At 36.7% G+C, this 16,022-nt stretch overlaps 2 protein-coding genes across 4 annotated transcripts in view; both read right to left on the bottom strand.

The window, feature by feature from the left end:
• LOC131335283 (ABC transporter I family member 17) overlaps nt 1-16,022 on the bottom strand; it is an 81,784-nt gene that overhangs the window by 27,006 nt on the left and 38,756 nt on the right. The gene's annotated exons all lie outside the window — the stretch shown is intronic.
• On the bottom strand, nt 4,832-9,173 carry LOC131335290 (E3 ubiquitin-protein ligase RSL1-like). 2 transcript variants are annotated; one of them, XM_058370595.1, is made up of 3 exons: nt 8,199-9,173; nt 6,335-6,416; nt 4,832-5,162 (listed from the first exon to the last, which is right to left on the bottom strand). In XM_058370595.1, the coding sequence occupies exons 1-2, from the start codon at nt 8,996-8,998 to the stop codon at nt 6,347-6,349; spliced, it is 870 nt and encodes a 289-aa protein (XP_058226578.1). In that variant the 5' UTR covers nt 8,999-9,173; the 3' UTR covers nt 4,832-5,162; nt 6,335-6,346. The 2 variants fall into 2 exon arrangements, with proteins under 2 accessions (XP_058226578.1, XP_058226577.1); XM_058370594.1 differs by having other exon boundaries at nt 6,339-6,416.

Here is a 16,022-nt window from a genome sequence, read left to right as displayed (position 1 = left end):
CTTATTTTTTGAATGGTTCGTTTCGATAATCATTGTCCAATCACATGTGTTCACATTTGTATTTAGTGTCCCAAAGATGCTTTTGCCTTTCACTAAGTCACATAATACACAAACGCGATTGCGAGAATATCTTCCAAAAATCTCTCAAATAATTAAAATCCATAAGTGTAAAAATAGAAAACGGGAATGAACGCCATTTTAAGGGCTCTCAAAACTCCTGAATACAGTTTTCCAATAAATTTCCTCTATTTTTCCCTCTTCACTCATTGCTTTCAAAAAAAATTCTTAAAACCCAAACCGAGCAGGGTCACTAAGGTCTTTGAGGAAATTTTCAGTGCCGGCTGGGCACGGCCACGTGATACCCGTTCACATATCTTGACCGTCCAAACGTGTTTTGGACGATTCAAATTTGTTTTGGTAATAACCTTTTATTTATAATTAGTTTCGACAATAATGAATGTTTTCCTCCCTCCTAGTCATTACCTTTTCACTTGTCGTCTTCTGGGTGTTCTTCCAAAAAAAAAGTGTCACTTCTGGGACACATATATTGATGTGATTTGTACCGTTCAACCAACTAATAGGGTTTATTAACAGATTTTTAAACAAACAACATTTAATCGACTTGTTTTAACCATATGATTGAATCACATTTCTTAGAAAATCAATACTTAGGTTGAGTTCTGCCAAGTTTTTTGAGCTTTTTTTTAATTTGTCTTTATTCAAAAAAAAATTTTGTTTCATTTATCACGGATGTTTTAACAATATCTGGGTAAAAGTCATAATTTTTTACTTTTCTGATAAAAAAAGTGAGGCGCAAATTAACAAACACGAATTTTTTTTGAATAAGGACAACAAGAAAAAGCCAAAAAAGTGCTTAGAGGAATGCCACCTAAGACGAATCCATTTGAATTGAATTTTTGCAAGGATGCTATTGCTCAATGACACCCGTGGCTCGAGACGAGGGGCAAAGTCAGGATTCGCACTCGAGAGAGTCCATTAGGAGAGTAGTGATTTGAAAAGCGATATTGGAAAACAAAAATGATACTGATACAACAATCCAAACACAACAACTTACACAACCACTCACACGCATGTGGGCTCCACACACACTACTATGTGTGGGCCCCACATATATGTGAGTGGTTGTGTAAGTTGTCGTGTTTGAATTATTGTGTGAGTAGCATCTTTGATTTGAAAATTCACTCTTTGGATCTTCTAGTTTAACCAGAACGTCTTCGAGAATCGAAGAATCAAATCTCGAGAAAATCATTGACGCCATGTATCAACCACGCGTGGTATCATGATCCGGCTATAAATCACCATGAGCACGAACAAAAGTAAAGCAACACCATATATGGCCATATGAAATGATTCATCTTCTGTTTGGTAAGCTGGCCATGTGTAGAGTAGAGTTACCGTATGCACACTAAACCAAACCAAATCAAACCGAGCCTTACGTTTCAATCACTTGGGGTCGGCTACATGAATCCATAGTTCTGAATACCGTTTCGGACAGGGTATCGGTTTTCCTACTGGTACGGTACGTACCGGTACCGGTCAGGTACCAGGTACCGTTTCGGATTTACCGCAACTACAATATATATAATAATTATATATAATTATAATTCAAGAAAATCCCCCTATCATACAATTCATCATAAAATATCTTTACTAGAGATTCTCTAGTCTCACATTGTTTAGTTACAAAACTCTTTTTCACTTTAAATGACTTTGCACACTAGTGAACTTGTGAATGAGAACCCAATAAGAGGTCTTGCGCGCTTGGGAAAATGTGCCGTGGCCGAAGACAATTTGAAAAAACTGATTCGGAAACCAATTAACCGGGTGCGCGTCACGGATTATTCGTGCGCAGGGGGGGTGCAAATCCGAGATCTAAGCCTCGCGCACGTACTATGGTTAAGCCAATGTTTTGCTAAAATTTTTAAAAACGTTTTTTTATTTTTTTGGGCCTGAAACGTTTTTATTTTTTTGGGACCAGAAAAACGAAAAACGTAGCGTAAAAAAAAAACGCTGCAAAATTTCGGCCGGAATTTCCGGTATCCCGATACCGGCCGGTATTTCCCGAAAAGTCCGGTACCGACCGGTAAGGACCGGTATTGGGACCGGAACGAAATTGGGGGGTTAGGGTACCGGTTCTTCGTCAAACGGTACGTACCGGCCGGTACGGAACGGTATCAATAACTATGCATAAATCTGTTTTCTCCATTAAGCTCTGTCAATGACCACTTGTTCATACAGACCCATTATACTCATATCTTTACACACTACAGCATCTAATATCAATTTAGGTCCACCCTTCCCCGCACACTAAGCTTATGAAAATAAACAAACTCAAAAGCATATGATGTATGGCCATATAGGGTCATTGGGGGGTAGCTGAAACCTTAGTGGTGTGTTTTGTCAACTTCAACAAGCAGTAGAGATTAGTGTTATTCATATGATTGTGTTTCTCATGTTTTCAGGCTCCATTAAACCACTGTTCTAAAAGTCGCTAGGCACTAGTCAAGCAGTTGACCACCTTCGAGTGATTAATCGGATAAATTGGCTATTAATCGGTGCATATTAATTAGTAATAGATGATTAGTCGTTAGTCAGACCTAATCAGATAGACTCCGCCAGCAATTAATCACCGATTAATTTTTTGTTTTAGAACACTCTGATTAAAGTGTTAGTGATCATGCACACCATTTTGGGTTGGAGTTGGGGAAAAACATGTTTGTTCATCCCTTTAAAAAGGGGTGAAATTTTACCCACCTTTTCGATTAGTGTAAAGCAGGATACGCCCAATTTAAGGCGAGATCCCATTGTAACCAACCACAGAGGAGAGTAAAGTTCCCCTATCTATGAGGTGGGTAAACAAAGTCAGACTCGAAAAAGTACGAAGAGGATAAACTCAAGTAACACGGAGTGAGTACTAATTAATCTAACTTTTGGCACAGTGAAGGATAACATCAGGTTCATCACTCATTCAAAATTTTCCCCTCCCTAATGATAGGGTGTCAAAGTCAACTTGCACAACCTCAACTAACCCTAAGATCCTGAAGTAAACGAGGTAACAAAGTGTAAATCTCCAGTAGCCTAAGAGTTTATCACCATTCCATTTGTTGCAACTGCATGTCACAGGATAGGTTCCAGCATATTCCCATTAGCAATGGTGAAAACTATTCTCTCATTCTTGCATATGTCAGGCCAACATCATTAAACTGTCCTATAGCTTCTCTTCTTGGTGTACTTTAGGCTGAATAACCTGAATCAGCACAATGGGTGGGTAGATAAAAAGGCACCTTCTTAGAGCAAGTGAACCTACAAGGAATGAGTGACCTAGCTAGCTTGTACCAAATGGTTGGTATCACATGTGTAGGCCTTTTGAATTATTATTAGTTTTTTTTTTTTGGTTTGACGGTCAGGGGTAGGAGCTCACGTGGACCTCAATTTATCCTCTCTCCGGTGTGGAAGGACTAGGAAATTCACAAGAAATTACTTTTTTATGGCCCAAGAATCGAACCATGGTCAATTGTGGGATTTTGAATTATTAAAACTAGGTCAACTTCCACATCAGTTCGTGGCCACCACCATACATGAATACCTCATTTGCTGAAACACTTCGTTGATTTATATGGTGAGAAAGCATACTGTATCACACTCATATATAACTTTTCCACATCAAATAGCTAGGCAGCATCTTTCTTTATCAATCCTCACCATTTTTTTTACTTGAAACCAGTAAGAACCCCAAACAAGACTTACCATTACTGCTTGTCCTTCCCATCCAAACCTTTTTTCAGGTATGCTTCATAACTTACCCCTCACCTCACTGTTTATAACTTCATATCAAAGAGGCTCCTGATACAGAAGCCTAACAAAAATAGTTTTCAAAACTTTGTCTAAAGCGGGTATTTTGAATTGGATTGAAACCTAACATACCTGGTAATTGTGCACTTATTATCCAGGTGTGCACAAAGGGAATATAGTGGTGTAATTGATGTTTCAGAACATCTACTCCGCAGCCTGATGCATAGAACCAAACTAGGTTGCCTTGTATAGGCTACTTTTAGTTGGACAAGGGGAAATACATCTAACTTCTCCACAAATCTGACAACATGGAAGACAACTCAGCACACGAGCGTCCCGCAACTAGGGTTTGGTCAAGCAAGGTATTTCGTGTTTCAGATGCTAAACGCTCAGAGCTACCATCTCATCAAAGTGATTCATAGGCAAACTTGAGGATTCAGTTAAGAACTACCGTACTATAAGGTTTCAACCATTTTATGTTCATTCAGTGTAAATCTTTCAAACATAAAACAAGAAGATAGATAAGGACTCAAACGTTTTGACTAGCTAACTAAAGTAGGAATTAGAGGGGGGAAGAGACACCAAAAGAGTCCCAGAAACCTCAATAGCCTTCAGTATAAATGCCAGATCCCATCAAAGCAGGTGTGACTAGCCTTGAAAAGAATTTCCATAATCCCAAATTTTGTATAAGCACACGTTTCTCGACATTCATTCCATTTTTCTTTGATACTTCCACAGTTCTGTCAATTCAATCGTCTTCTTTATATTGTATAATCAGATCCAATACGTTACTAACGAACTGTGTGGTATTAGTCATTCAATGTTACCAAGGGATTGGATAAGAAATGGAAAGAAGACAATGTATGTTCAACTCAAAGTAGTCAGAAAATCACCAAAACTGCTAGTGGATTAGTTCATTAGGGAATACTTGATCCCAAAAACTAAGAAGCCACTTTGAGGGAAAACAGAATCAGTAAGGAAAGCTGTAAATACGTATTCAGCAGAAGGGCCGAAACAATTGATGCACACGCATGTTGTTTAATCACAAAACTAAGCCCATGTAACATATCATACACCAAAATTCACAATGTACTGTATTAAGCGAAGAATTTCTCAACATAACTTAAGAACTCTTGACCTATACTTGAATCTTCAAAAATAGACAAGGAATCCCCGAGTTTGAGCTTTCATGGAAAGACAAGGATTGCGGAGAAACACTGATTTAAAAAGCAGTTATTAGCAGTTTTGCTGTCAAGACGTTACCTTTGGGAAAAAAGACAGCAAGCTTTCATACTTTCTTCCGTTGAGAAGTCTATGTCCAAAATTTTCAACACCTCCAATCCAACATCCTGAATTCAGTGATTGTTAAGTAGTTGAACAGAAATACATTAATAAATAACTTTCAAAAAAAAAAAAGCAATGCCTGAATATGAAAGGTGGGGGAAAAAATGTGAAAGAAGTTTTATCCTTTTACTTGCTTCTTTTTTTGGTTGGGCAAGGAAAATAGAAGCAGAATTCATCTGTAAAAAAGGCTAAATTTTATTTATTTTCATCATCCTGAAAAATGTATTTGTATAAGTAACTTGATTTCCCTTACATTCCCTTTCCCATGATAATGGATTCAAATACAGCTTAAGATCGTTGAGAAAAAATGAAAGAGAGTCGTACAAGCAACTTGTGTACCTAGTAACAGAAGTGAACCAATTCATGTAAATAGTAGTCAGCATTAATAATGCAGCAGCAACAATTGATTGTTGGCTCTGAAAACTCGTAGTATAAATGAGTGATGCCAATAATTCCCCACTGGGAAGACCAAACCACTAGCTAGTGATCCCAGAGCAGCCGTAATTCAGAGAAGATAAGCTCTTTCACGATTACAAAATTGATAAAAAGGCAAAGTTCTTCACAGAAGGCAAAGACACCAATTAGCCAACTCCTCTATAGCCTCTGACCGGTATCTATAGCCTTCACCTTTCTATTCACAATTCATAATTTTTTCTATGTTGGGCAGAACAATTCTTTTCGCACTGAGAAAAAGAAAACTGCAGCTTGAAAATAAAGAAATGTGGCAGAAAATCAGGGAAACGAACAAAAAAGACTAGGGAGTGTTAACGAAAGATAATTCCTCTATGAAGTATTGCAAAAGGAAATTGTTGTGAAAGGTATGAATTTGTTACTTGGCCAAGGCAAATTATTGGCTGGTTACACACTGAGAAACAGAGAACTGTGATGAGAATATTAAGAAACGTGGCAACATTAGTTGCATTCTGCACATTATTTACCAGTTGATAGAATCTACGTGAAACTTAGAGGCAAATCCATTCAATATATGTCCTTAATTAAGTTCTTCTGGTATAATACATTTGAATCATACAAATACATCATGGTTACCCATACTGACATAGTCCTATCACATTTATGTTAACACATTAGTGTTAAATAATTTCTCAACCACAATAGACAAACAAAGCCAGCTCAAAAGGGATATTGGGCCTCAAATCGATAACTTCAGATTAACTACCTACACTGATGATCACGGCTGACAACCGCCATGATATTGGCTCCAAGTCGCTCCGCAGGCATAGCAGAATTGGAATCCACACCTGCAACCAAAGCCATAACAAACTTGAACGTCCTAGTTGAAAAATCCAATTATCTGTTGCACTACTTTCCTCAAATGGAGCAGGTGGGAAAGGGCTCATACTCCACAGCAGAGTCATATAAGGAAATAGCCCATACCAAGTCCTACCCAATTATGTATAGGCTACAAAAAATACTTTATGATTCAAGGCTAAGCTGGAAGCCTGGAACAAGCCGGCAAACATTCAAGCAAGGCCATCCAGTAGTAGTATAGGTTCGGTAACACTTGAAATAATAAAGAGATGAAAGGTTGGCCAGGTGGATAAGGGTTTTCCTTACAAGCCAGGGGTTCATATAGGAGAGGAAATGGTAACTGACCCTACTGAGTTATTCCAAATACTATTATGACCTAAAGGAATTCAATTTGCTCCTAAAACTTTGAATCCATATCACCTAGCGCCTCATGCTTCTACCCATCAGAATTTATTTTTTTATGGGGTAAACTTCTAATGACACCGATAAACCAATGAACCAATACGATGCAAGAGGACATAGAGACTATTGATCTGAGGTCCACAAGTTTTGCCCCAAACTTAGACAACAATGGTGTTTTATTACTATCTATTTCTCTCATTCTTCTCCTTCTCCAACTATCTCTTTCACTTGCTCGCACTATGTTTTTGCGTAAGTACTTGCTCTCACTCTTCTGTCTTCTTTTCACTCCCTTTCTATTTTTTCATAGTTCCCATTTCCCATTTCTTATCTTTTCCTCGTGTCTTTTCATATCCCTTTCTCTAATGTAAGCCATCCTTTCCATTTCACTCCCTCTTCAAATTGGTCATTTATTCTACTTGGTTAACATCCTTATTTCTTTCTCGTCTTTTTCCCATTTCAGAAAATCCTTCAAATTCCAAAGACGAAATCCGGGTTCACCTAAATATACAAATATATGTTTCGCATATGTTTGATCACTTCTAGTAGAGGTTTTTTCCTCATAGGGAAAATATCTCGAAGTTGCCTAATGCCCAAATTTACATCTTCTGACATAAAATACAAACGACCCATTTGTTTGCCGGAACTAATAGCAAATGATATATAACAAGTTTATGCAGTATCTAATCTCATGAATAATGGGATTAAAAATATCACACGGGGTGAGTTGCATATTTCACACCCACGACTATTTAATTAACAGAATGTAGAAGTGTTAATAATCAAACACCAGACATGTGATTCGTTGGATAGACAATTAATTTGATGCTCAAACAGATGAAACCTCACATTAAATAGTAGAAAGACTTTTGGAAAACAAAAATTCTAACTCCACACCCATATACACACTCATACTCACAATAGAGGTGGGCCCACACACACTGGATGTGTAGTGTGTGCGGGCTCCACCTCTATTGTGAGTGTGGGTGTATAAATGAGTGTGTAAGTGGGTGTGGAAGTAGAATGATTGTTTGGAAAAACACAGAAAGGTGGGTTCTGAAGGTACGCATCGTCCATTGCTGCAATGAATGGCTCGGATTTGCTCAGAGACTCTGAGCAAATCCGTAGCAGCATTGCAGTGACCTAGATTTGGACTGTCCCGTCCAGTCCAAAATAAGGATCGGGGAGGATCCAATTCCTGAAAAAGCACTTTACCTGCAAGTCATACAAAAAGAAAGGGTTCGGATTTGGACTCGGCCAGTCCAAATCGATATCATCCATTAACTACAGCAATGGACAATCCAGATTTAGAATGTCCGACCGAGTCCAAATTAAGGACAAAGACCCAATTCCAGAAAGGAAGACTACAATACCTGCAATTTATATGCAAACACCCTTCAGTTTTCTCAACATAAAACTTGCAATGAGGGCACCTCATCCAGCTCTGGCTCTTGGCCATCTCCCTCACCAGCAAATCCTCCCTGCCTCTCTCATCTTCGTTCAACTTCACAAACTCCTCGCACTCAATCCCCGCATGCCACCCCACGTAACACCTCGCGCAGAACAACCTATGACACACCGGGCACTCGCTCTCCCTGATCAAAACCCCTTCCTCCATCACCATCATCGCCGAGCAGTCCTTGAACGGGCAGTAAAACTTCTCCGACGCCGGTATAAGCGCCTCGCACAGCATCTCGTCCCACCTCGCCGCCACGTGCGGCGGGACGACGGCCCCGACGTCGACGAACTCAAGCGCGCTGCCGCAGTCGAGGCCGGGGCAGGGGACCAGGGTGGTGTTGGACTGGATCCTGGCGGTGACGTGCTTGGACACGCAGTCGGAGCAGAAGGAGTGGGAGCAGGATTTGATGAGGAGCATGTCGCCGGGGTCTTTCTTGTCGGCGCAGATTTCGCAGTAGGAGGTGGAGGACTGGCCGGGCTCGGTGGTGGTGGTGGTGGTGGTGGGTTCGTCGTCGTTTGATTGGGGCGGAATGGTGGCGGCGGGTTGGGGGGTGATGAGGGAGGACATGAGGGATTCTTGGAATTGGAGCTCTTCGGCGTATGTGGAGTCGGAGATGGGGAAGAGTTGGTGGTCTTCGGCGGAGTTGGAGAGGGCGGAGAAGTAGAAATCGTCGACGAATTGGGGGTCGGAGATGGGTTCTTGTGAGGTTGCCATACGCGAAAATGGGAGTGTACACCAAATGGAGAAGATTCTGGACTGCTGCCTGCTGGGATACCCTCACCGCATCATCAGCGGTGTACTATATTATGGAGAGAGAGAGAGAGAGAGAGAGAGACTTGGTTAGGAAGGATTGTGCTCTCATTGGAAATCAAAAAGCCGTCTCGGTCGTTTTCGCTTTTTGACGTCGTTTTTGTTACGGGTCAATATCCTTTCATAATCAGTCTAGATTCGATTGCATTATTTGTCAAATCTAACGAGAAGTTTTTTCAACAATGCTACTCATATAACAATTCAAACACAATAATTTATACAATTTTTCACATACATGTGGGGCTCATACATAGTAGTATGTGTGGAGCTCACATATATGTAAGAGGTTGTGTAAGTTGTTGTGTTTGAATTGTTATGTGAGTATCATTTTTGAAGTTTTTTTATGAATTGGAAATAGTGCTATAATATTGTGCTACGCACCTTCGAGTCGTTAGATTTTGCATTTGACAGTTTGAATCTCATCTCGGTAATAAACGGCTCTCGATCGTTGGTTGTCGAGATGAAATTCAAATTGTCTAATGCACGATCCGACAGCTCGAGAGTGCGCAGCACTGTGCTGTGCACTTCACTGCACAGTACCAACCCTTTTTTATTGGGGGAGAATAATTTTCACCTCCTTTTTTAAATATATCCACGCTCTTCTTTTTTTTTTGATTTTTTAACAAAAAACTAAATACTTGTAACACTAACAAATACTAGTAGTAAAAAAGAAAGTCTGAATAATATTAAAAAAGAAGTGGAAATCACTCCTCTTTTAAAGTCATCTTTTTCTTATGCTTTTGAGTAGGGATAGCAAATTAAACCCAGACTCATTAACAAGTTCAGACCCATCAATTAAAAAATAGACCCAACCCATTTAGTAGTTGGGTAAGAATGGGTTCAAACCCAACTAACCCATTATTAGTTAGGTCTTAATTGGGCATCAATTGGGTCAACTTAAATGACCCAATGGGTCATGAAGGTAACCCACTAAAAATTCTCATCATTCAACGAAGCTCAATGGAAGCTCTGAGATTTTTAACGACGGAATAAGAATCAAGTGGAATACTCTGTGTCTCCATCTTCTCTCTCTCTCTCTCAATTCTTCTATGCTAAATTACACATGTCCAAAAATATTTTGAACGGTCCGAATTAAAAACCAATTGAAACCGGTAATAATTATTTTGACCAATCAAAATTAAAAACACATCTCATCCATCGATTGCGCAAAATATTATGAATGGAAAGCTGGCTTGTTCGTGGTTTATTTTTTTGTCCTTATTTAATTTTTTTCGCATTTGTTTATTTTTCATTAATTTTTTGTGGATTATTACTTCGACATGACAGGAGGAATCTAAAAAGTAAAAAATTATTATCGTAATCTAAATTTTTTGAATGAAAACAAAAATAAGCCAATTTTTTCGTCTTTATTAAAAAAATTATGAATTTCGATCGTAAGTTTTTACTTTTTAGATTCTTCTCGTCATAACAAAGCAATAATTCTAAAAAATTTGACAAAAAACTAACAAATGCAAAAAATATTTGAATAAAAACAAAAAAAAAATGCCACTTGGATATACTGCAATTCGGTAATTAAGAGTGACCAATATGGTAATTAAGAGTACAGGGGTAATTTGGTCATTTTGTAGTAGAGGGATAGTATGGTAATTTTAGTGTACATGGTATTTTAGTCCTTTAAATTTACAGGGGTAATATGGTCATTTTAGTGTACATGTGTATTTTAGTCATTTTAGTATATAGTATGTAACTGGGTTAATAGGCGGGTCGGGCTTGCTTTTAAATAAATGGGTTGGGTTGGGTATGGGTAATTAGACTCATAATTGATGGGTCTAAATAGGCCAATGACCCATTAAAGACCCAACTCACTTACAACTTACCCATTTTTGCCCAAATCCGCCCATTTGACACCCCTACTTTTGAGTAAATGCTATATGATAGCAGAGATTATAAAGTCACTACAGGATATAGTTAGTCATTTCAGCTATTCAAAATAGTTTTTAACGGTTTGGATTTAAAAATAACTCTTCAACGAGAAAGTTATTTTTAAATCTACAAGTTGATTCTTGAGACAGTTTTTTATCTTTAAGTACAAAAAAGTGACACTTAATTCCTATTAAGAAGAAATGAAATATTTAATTACCATTAGGTCCACTTTCACGAAAATATATTTACCATTAATGGAAGTGTCATCCTAAGTTTTTAGGGTATGCTAGGGTTTTATGGTATCTTAAAGGGTAACTTAGTACCCTTGGGTACCCTAAAATCTTAAGGTATCCTAGGATTTTAGGGTACATACCTTAAGGTTTTAGGGTTTACGATACCCTAGGGTTTAGGTTTAGACGTTTTCATAGAGCCCAAAGGTTTAGGTTTAGGCATTTTTATAGGGGTTTTAAGGTGCACTTTTTTATTATAAGGTTTTACCAGTTTAGGCATTTTCATAAGGTACCCTTATGGTTTATGTATTTTTATAGGGTACCCTACAGCTTAGGTACTTTCATAGGGTGTTCTAGGCACTTTCAGTGTTTAGAGTTTTAGACACTTTCATAGGATTTTAATGTTTCGTTAATTAGAGAATACTTTGTGGAAATTATTTTCTATTTTCTGGACCTAGAGATAAAATGTCTTTCCTAAGATAGACGACTGATATGACTCACTACACTCCTATAATAACTTGCTCACTATAGGATCTCCGGATCCAATGCTACATACACACCACATGTATTTTAAGAGAGGTCCACACGTAAGTGATGGGCCTCACATGTATATGAGATGGGTGTTGTTGGATTTGTGCAAATGTGATATGTACCAATCGTTTATGTATGCTTCTTCTTTTTTAACGAAATAACATTCATTATTAAAACTCAGCTTTGAATGACATAAAATATTGAGGAGGAATGAAAATGTGATCATACTTCCATGATTCCAACGTTTGGAAGTGACAATAATAAGAATGTGTTGTCATACTTTCACAATCCCCGTGTTTGGAAGATAATAGGAATGTGATTCCCGATGACACATTCAATCAGAAATCACATTTCTAAATTGAGTGGAAATTCGATCTTTCCCTTACCCCACAGTAATATTGACTTTGATGAATTTCTAAAATAATTGTTTTAGATTACTAAATCAATACAAAACACCGAGATGAAATTGCTTCAATTATTATATTCCTAGGAATTTAATTCCTAGTAATCAGAGGAATTTGATTTCTAATAATAACATTTTTATTCCTATTTAAGATTTCAGTCATCCAAATATAGGAGAGTTTAACAGCTCGAAGTTCATTTTGGGAATTGATTTTCACACTTCCCTTTTTATCCAAATGCACTCCCTGTCTTTAACAAGGAGAGTGTGAAAATCATTTTAGATATTCAAAAGAACTCATGTCACTATCACCTAAACACAATCATTAGACTCTATTAATGCTGCTAAGCATCAAAGTAGTGTCATGGCGGGGTGGCTTTCGCCGCAATATAGAAGCTAGTTCGAGCTAATGGCGAAAATGTGGGCAATTAGAGATAGCCTGAATATCACTCAATGCGCTGATATGCCTTTGCGAATGATGCTCCAATATCAGTGCTACAGATGCATATCTATCTTTATATGTATTCTTTTATGTATTGTTAGTAATTTACTTTCATGCAGACGTTATTGGAAAAAATATCTCAGGGAAATACCATTTTAGTTTAAGTAAATGCAAGTTTCCATTTTATCGGCTTCAGTTAGAGTCCGGCTCCTCTCCAATTCATAAGGAATTGGAGGATCCTTCAATTCTAATTCAATGGTCAAGATTACCCTAGTAACTCCAGCCCCAAAGCTCATTTGGCATTTCACGGGTACCCAATTACTCCACAAATATTTTTCAATTACATAAGCGTCTTCCCTCCCGTTAAACCTACTCTTAAAGATTTTATATATATATATACGGGGCGGTTCCGGGGACACTTAAAAAAACACTTCATAGTTCCAGATCGAATTTTGATGATCCGGGCCGCTCAATGTAATCAGAACGTGATTTTAAGGGTGCCAGCGAGAAATCAGTAAAAAAAAAGACCGGGAATGGCTTCATCCGAACAGTTTTTTATTGAACTTTATTGAACGGTCCAATAAAAAACTGCTCAAATCAAGCCCTTCCCAGTTAGTTTTTTTGCCAGTTTCTCGCGGGCCCCCTTAAAATCACGTTCTGAACACATTGAGCGGCTTGGATCATCAAAATTTGATCGGGAACTATGAGATTAAGATTTTGGAGTGTTTTTTTAAGTGTCCCCGGAACCGCCCTGATATATATATATATATAGCTCATGTTTCGCCATTTCGGTTATCTTATGTTTTTTTGAATTATCTTGTTGCAGTGAAACTCCACAATTAATGACTCTATGTCAGTATGTTTCACGTGCAACTTATAGTTATTAGCTACTTTATAATTTTATTTATAGCCGGATGCTCGGGTCAACTTGTGCGCACCTCAACTAATTCTGAAGTCGTGAAAGTAATGATCGGGCAAAACCGCCAGTGGCCCCAAGTAATTTCAACCTGTTTACATAAAAAAACAACTACAATCAGCATGCAACATCGTACGAAAAACGTGGAAATACACTAGTATTAGCAAAAAAAAATTCTTATGAGCTACATAATATCAAAAAAAAAAAACCATGCTGAAAGGAAAAAAAATTACTTATATAACATTAGTAAAAAAATCCTCATGAATTATAGCCTATATATTATTAGTGGGAAAAAAATCCTCATCAACCATATATATAAAAAAAAATCCTTTCAGAGGCTGGTTTAACGGGGGATATTTATGTAATTGGGGAATATATGAGTAGTAATTGGGTGTCCGTATAATACTATATGAGCTTTGGAGTTAGAGACTAGGATGATACTGACCATTGAATTAGAATTGGAGGATCCTCCAATTCTCTATAAATTGAAGAGGGGACTCCTTCAGTTAATGCAAGTCCCGATTTACCAAAAAAAAGGAAGGATATATAGTGTCAATCAAACATCTCAGGGAATGATAATGTTGCACTTAGTTATTTTCGCGAACTCTTATAAATGATATAATGTAAGAGCATTCATAATGTAATAATCAAAATTAAAAGATTGCTAAAGTTAGCAATGTGTGCTTAAAAAGTGCTTAGAGCATCTACAGTGGTATAATCAAAATAAAAAGGTTTATAAGATTAGCAACATTTGCTCAAAAAAAACTCACATTGGAATAACCAAACTTAAAAACATCTTAGCAACTCATCAAATTTTGGCCCTTGAATAATCAAAGCTATCAACCTTTTGCCAATAATCAAATTTGATTGTCTTCACATTTTCTCAATCAAGTACATCATCATTACACAAAAACCTTCCTTTTTCCATTTTCAACATGTTTATAACAAAAATACTTTTAAAAACAGTTTTTATTTTTTTGCAAAAACAGTTTTTTTATTAAAAATGTTTTTCCCAAAAAAAATTTAAACAGTTTTATTTCGAAACAGTTTTTTTTTTTTGAACTTTTTTTCAAAAACTGTTCTTTTGAAAAAAAAAAAACTTTTTCCATTCAAAAATTGTTTTTTTTAAAATTTTTTCCCGAAAACTATTTTTTTTTTATTCAAAGTTTTCAAAAAACTATTTTCTCTTTTTCTAATAACCTATTTTTCTTAGTTTGAAAACTATTTATAAAAAAATTATTTTCTATGTCACAATTTCTAGATTTTTATAAGTTAAAAAGTTGATGCGGCAGGTTTTGGTTGTTCAATCTTGATTGTACCATTGTGGATTTCGACATTGCTAACCTTAGCAACCCCTTAAATGGATAACCAAAAGATGATGTGACAACTTTTGATTATTCCACTATGGATGCTCTTACATTGTAATAATCAAAGTTAACAACTTTCTAATCAATAATCAAATTTGGGCATTTGAATAATCAAAAGTAACAATGTGGGACTTCACATTGCTAATTTTAGCAACCCTCTAAATGAATAATCAAAAGTTGACGTGGCTAATTTTGATTATTCACTTTTGATCATCACATTGTGGATGCTTTAATATCTCGGGCTTGTACTCCGTACTTCATATCTAATGTAAAATAATCTCTTCTATCGATTGATAAAAAAAAAAGTGAGGAGATAGAGAACCCAACTAATTAAAAACTCAATCAAAAAAGCATAAGTTTAACTACAAATTAGCACAGACAAAGAATAGACAATACTGTAAAATAAATTTGCACGATTCGGCCCCCAAATGTCGCAAGTCCATGACCCACTGAGAGCCCGTTCTGCAATCCTTTTTAAAAAATAAGTATTTATTTCACATTTTAAACTAAAAAATAATGTAAATAAAAAATATTTTTAAATTTTTTTTGTACCATTTAAATGATCTCAATGAGATCTATCAAACAAAATTCATATTGCTAGAAAAATTATTTGTATAAACATTTTATTTTTGAGCTTCAAATTACCTTCTTAAAAAATAAGTACTTAAAATGAATTATGGAATAGGGCCTCAGAATTCTAATAGTATATTGAAATTTGAAAGTAAAATAGAAGACAAAGCAAAATCAGAAAATCAAGTGATAATAAATCCAGACTTTTTCTATACTATAATGGTACAAAAACTCCTATATTCATAAAGGAGTGTGCTCTCATCACAATCACAATGGAAGTAGGCTCCTGTCAAGTTCCCTAGTTGAAAGTGCAAGAGCGCATTAAGATGGAAGCGACACCATTTTAGAAGCTCTATGGAAGGTTGTCTTTCAAGGTTGAACCTCAATGTGCTTAAAAAAAAAGTGTCCAAAGTTGATATTTTAATATAATAAATCAACTTCGACTAAGCTTTTAAGGCAAACACGAACTCAAATTCGAATAGCGTTGGTTACCTCAGCAACTCATGCCTTTGCTTCTTTTTTGTTGTTGTTGTTGTTGCCAATATTGTATATATCAACGGAGGATTAGCATGTTGGTTAATAGAAAAT

This window comes from Rhododendron vialii, chromosome 8a (genome assembly GCF_030253575.1).
Source record: "Rhododendron vialii isolate Sample 1 chromosome 8a, ASM3025357v1".
NCBI classification, from domain to species: Eukaryota; Viridiplantae; Streptophyta; class Magnoliopsida; order Ericales; family Ericaceae; genus Rhododendron; species Rhododendron vialii.
Note: the sequence above shows the minus strand (reverse complement) of the source record. Positions and strands in the feature narration are given on the sequence as shown.

Excerpts from the sequence above, each read along its gene's own strand:
- LOC131335290 (XM_058370595.1), bottom strand. The coding sequence starts at position 8,998 with ATGGCAACCTCACAAGAACCCATCTCCGACCCCCAATTCGTCGACGAT. Across the intron at positions 6,417-8,198 it reads TGTTTGCATATAAATTGCAG|GTGTGGATTCCAATTCTGCT; the intron begins GTATTGTAGTCT and ends CTTTGGTTGCAG.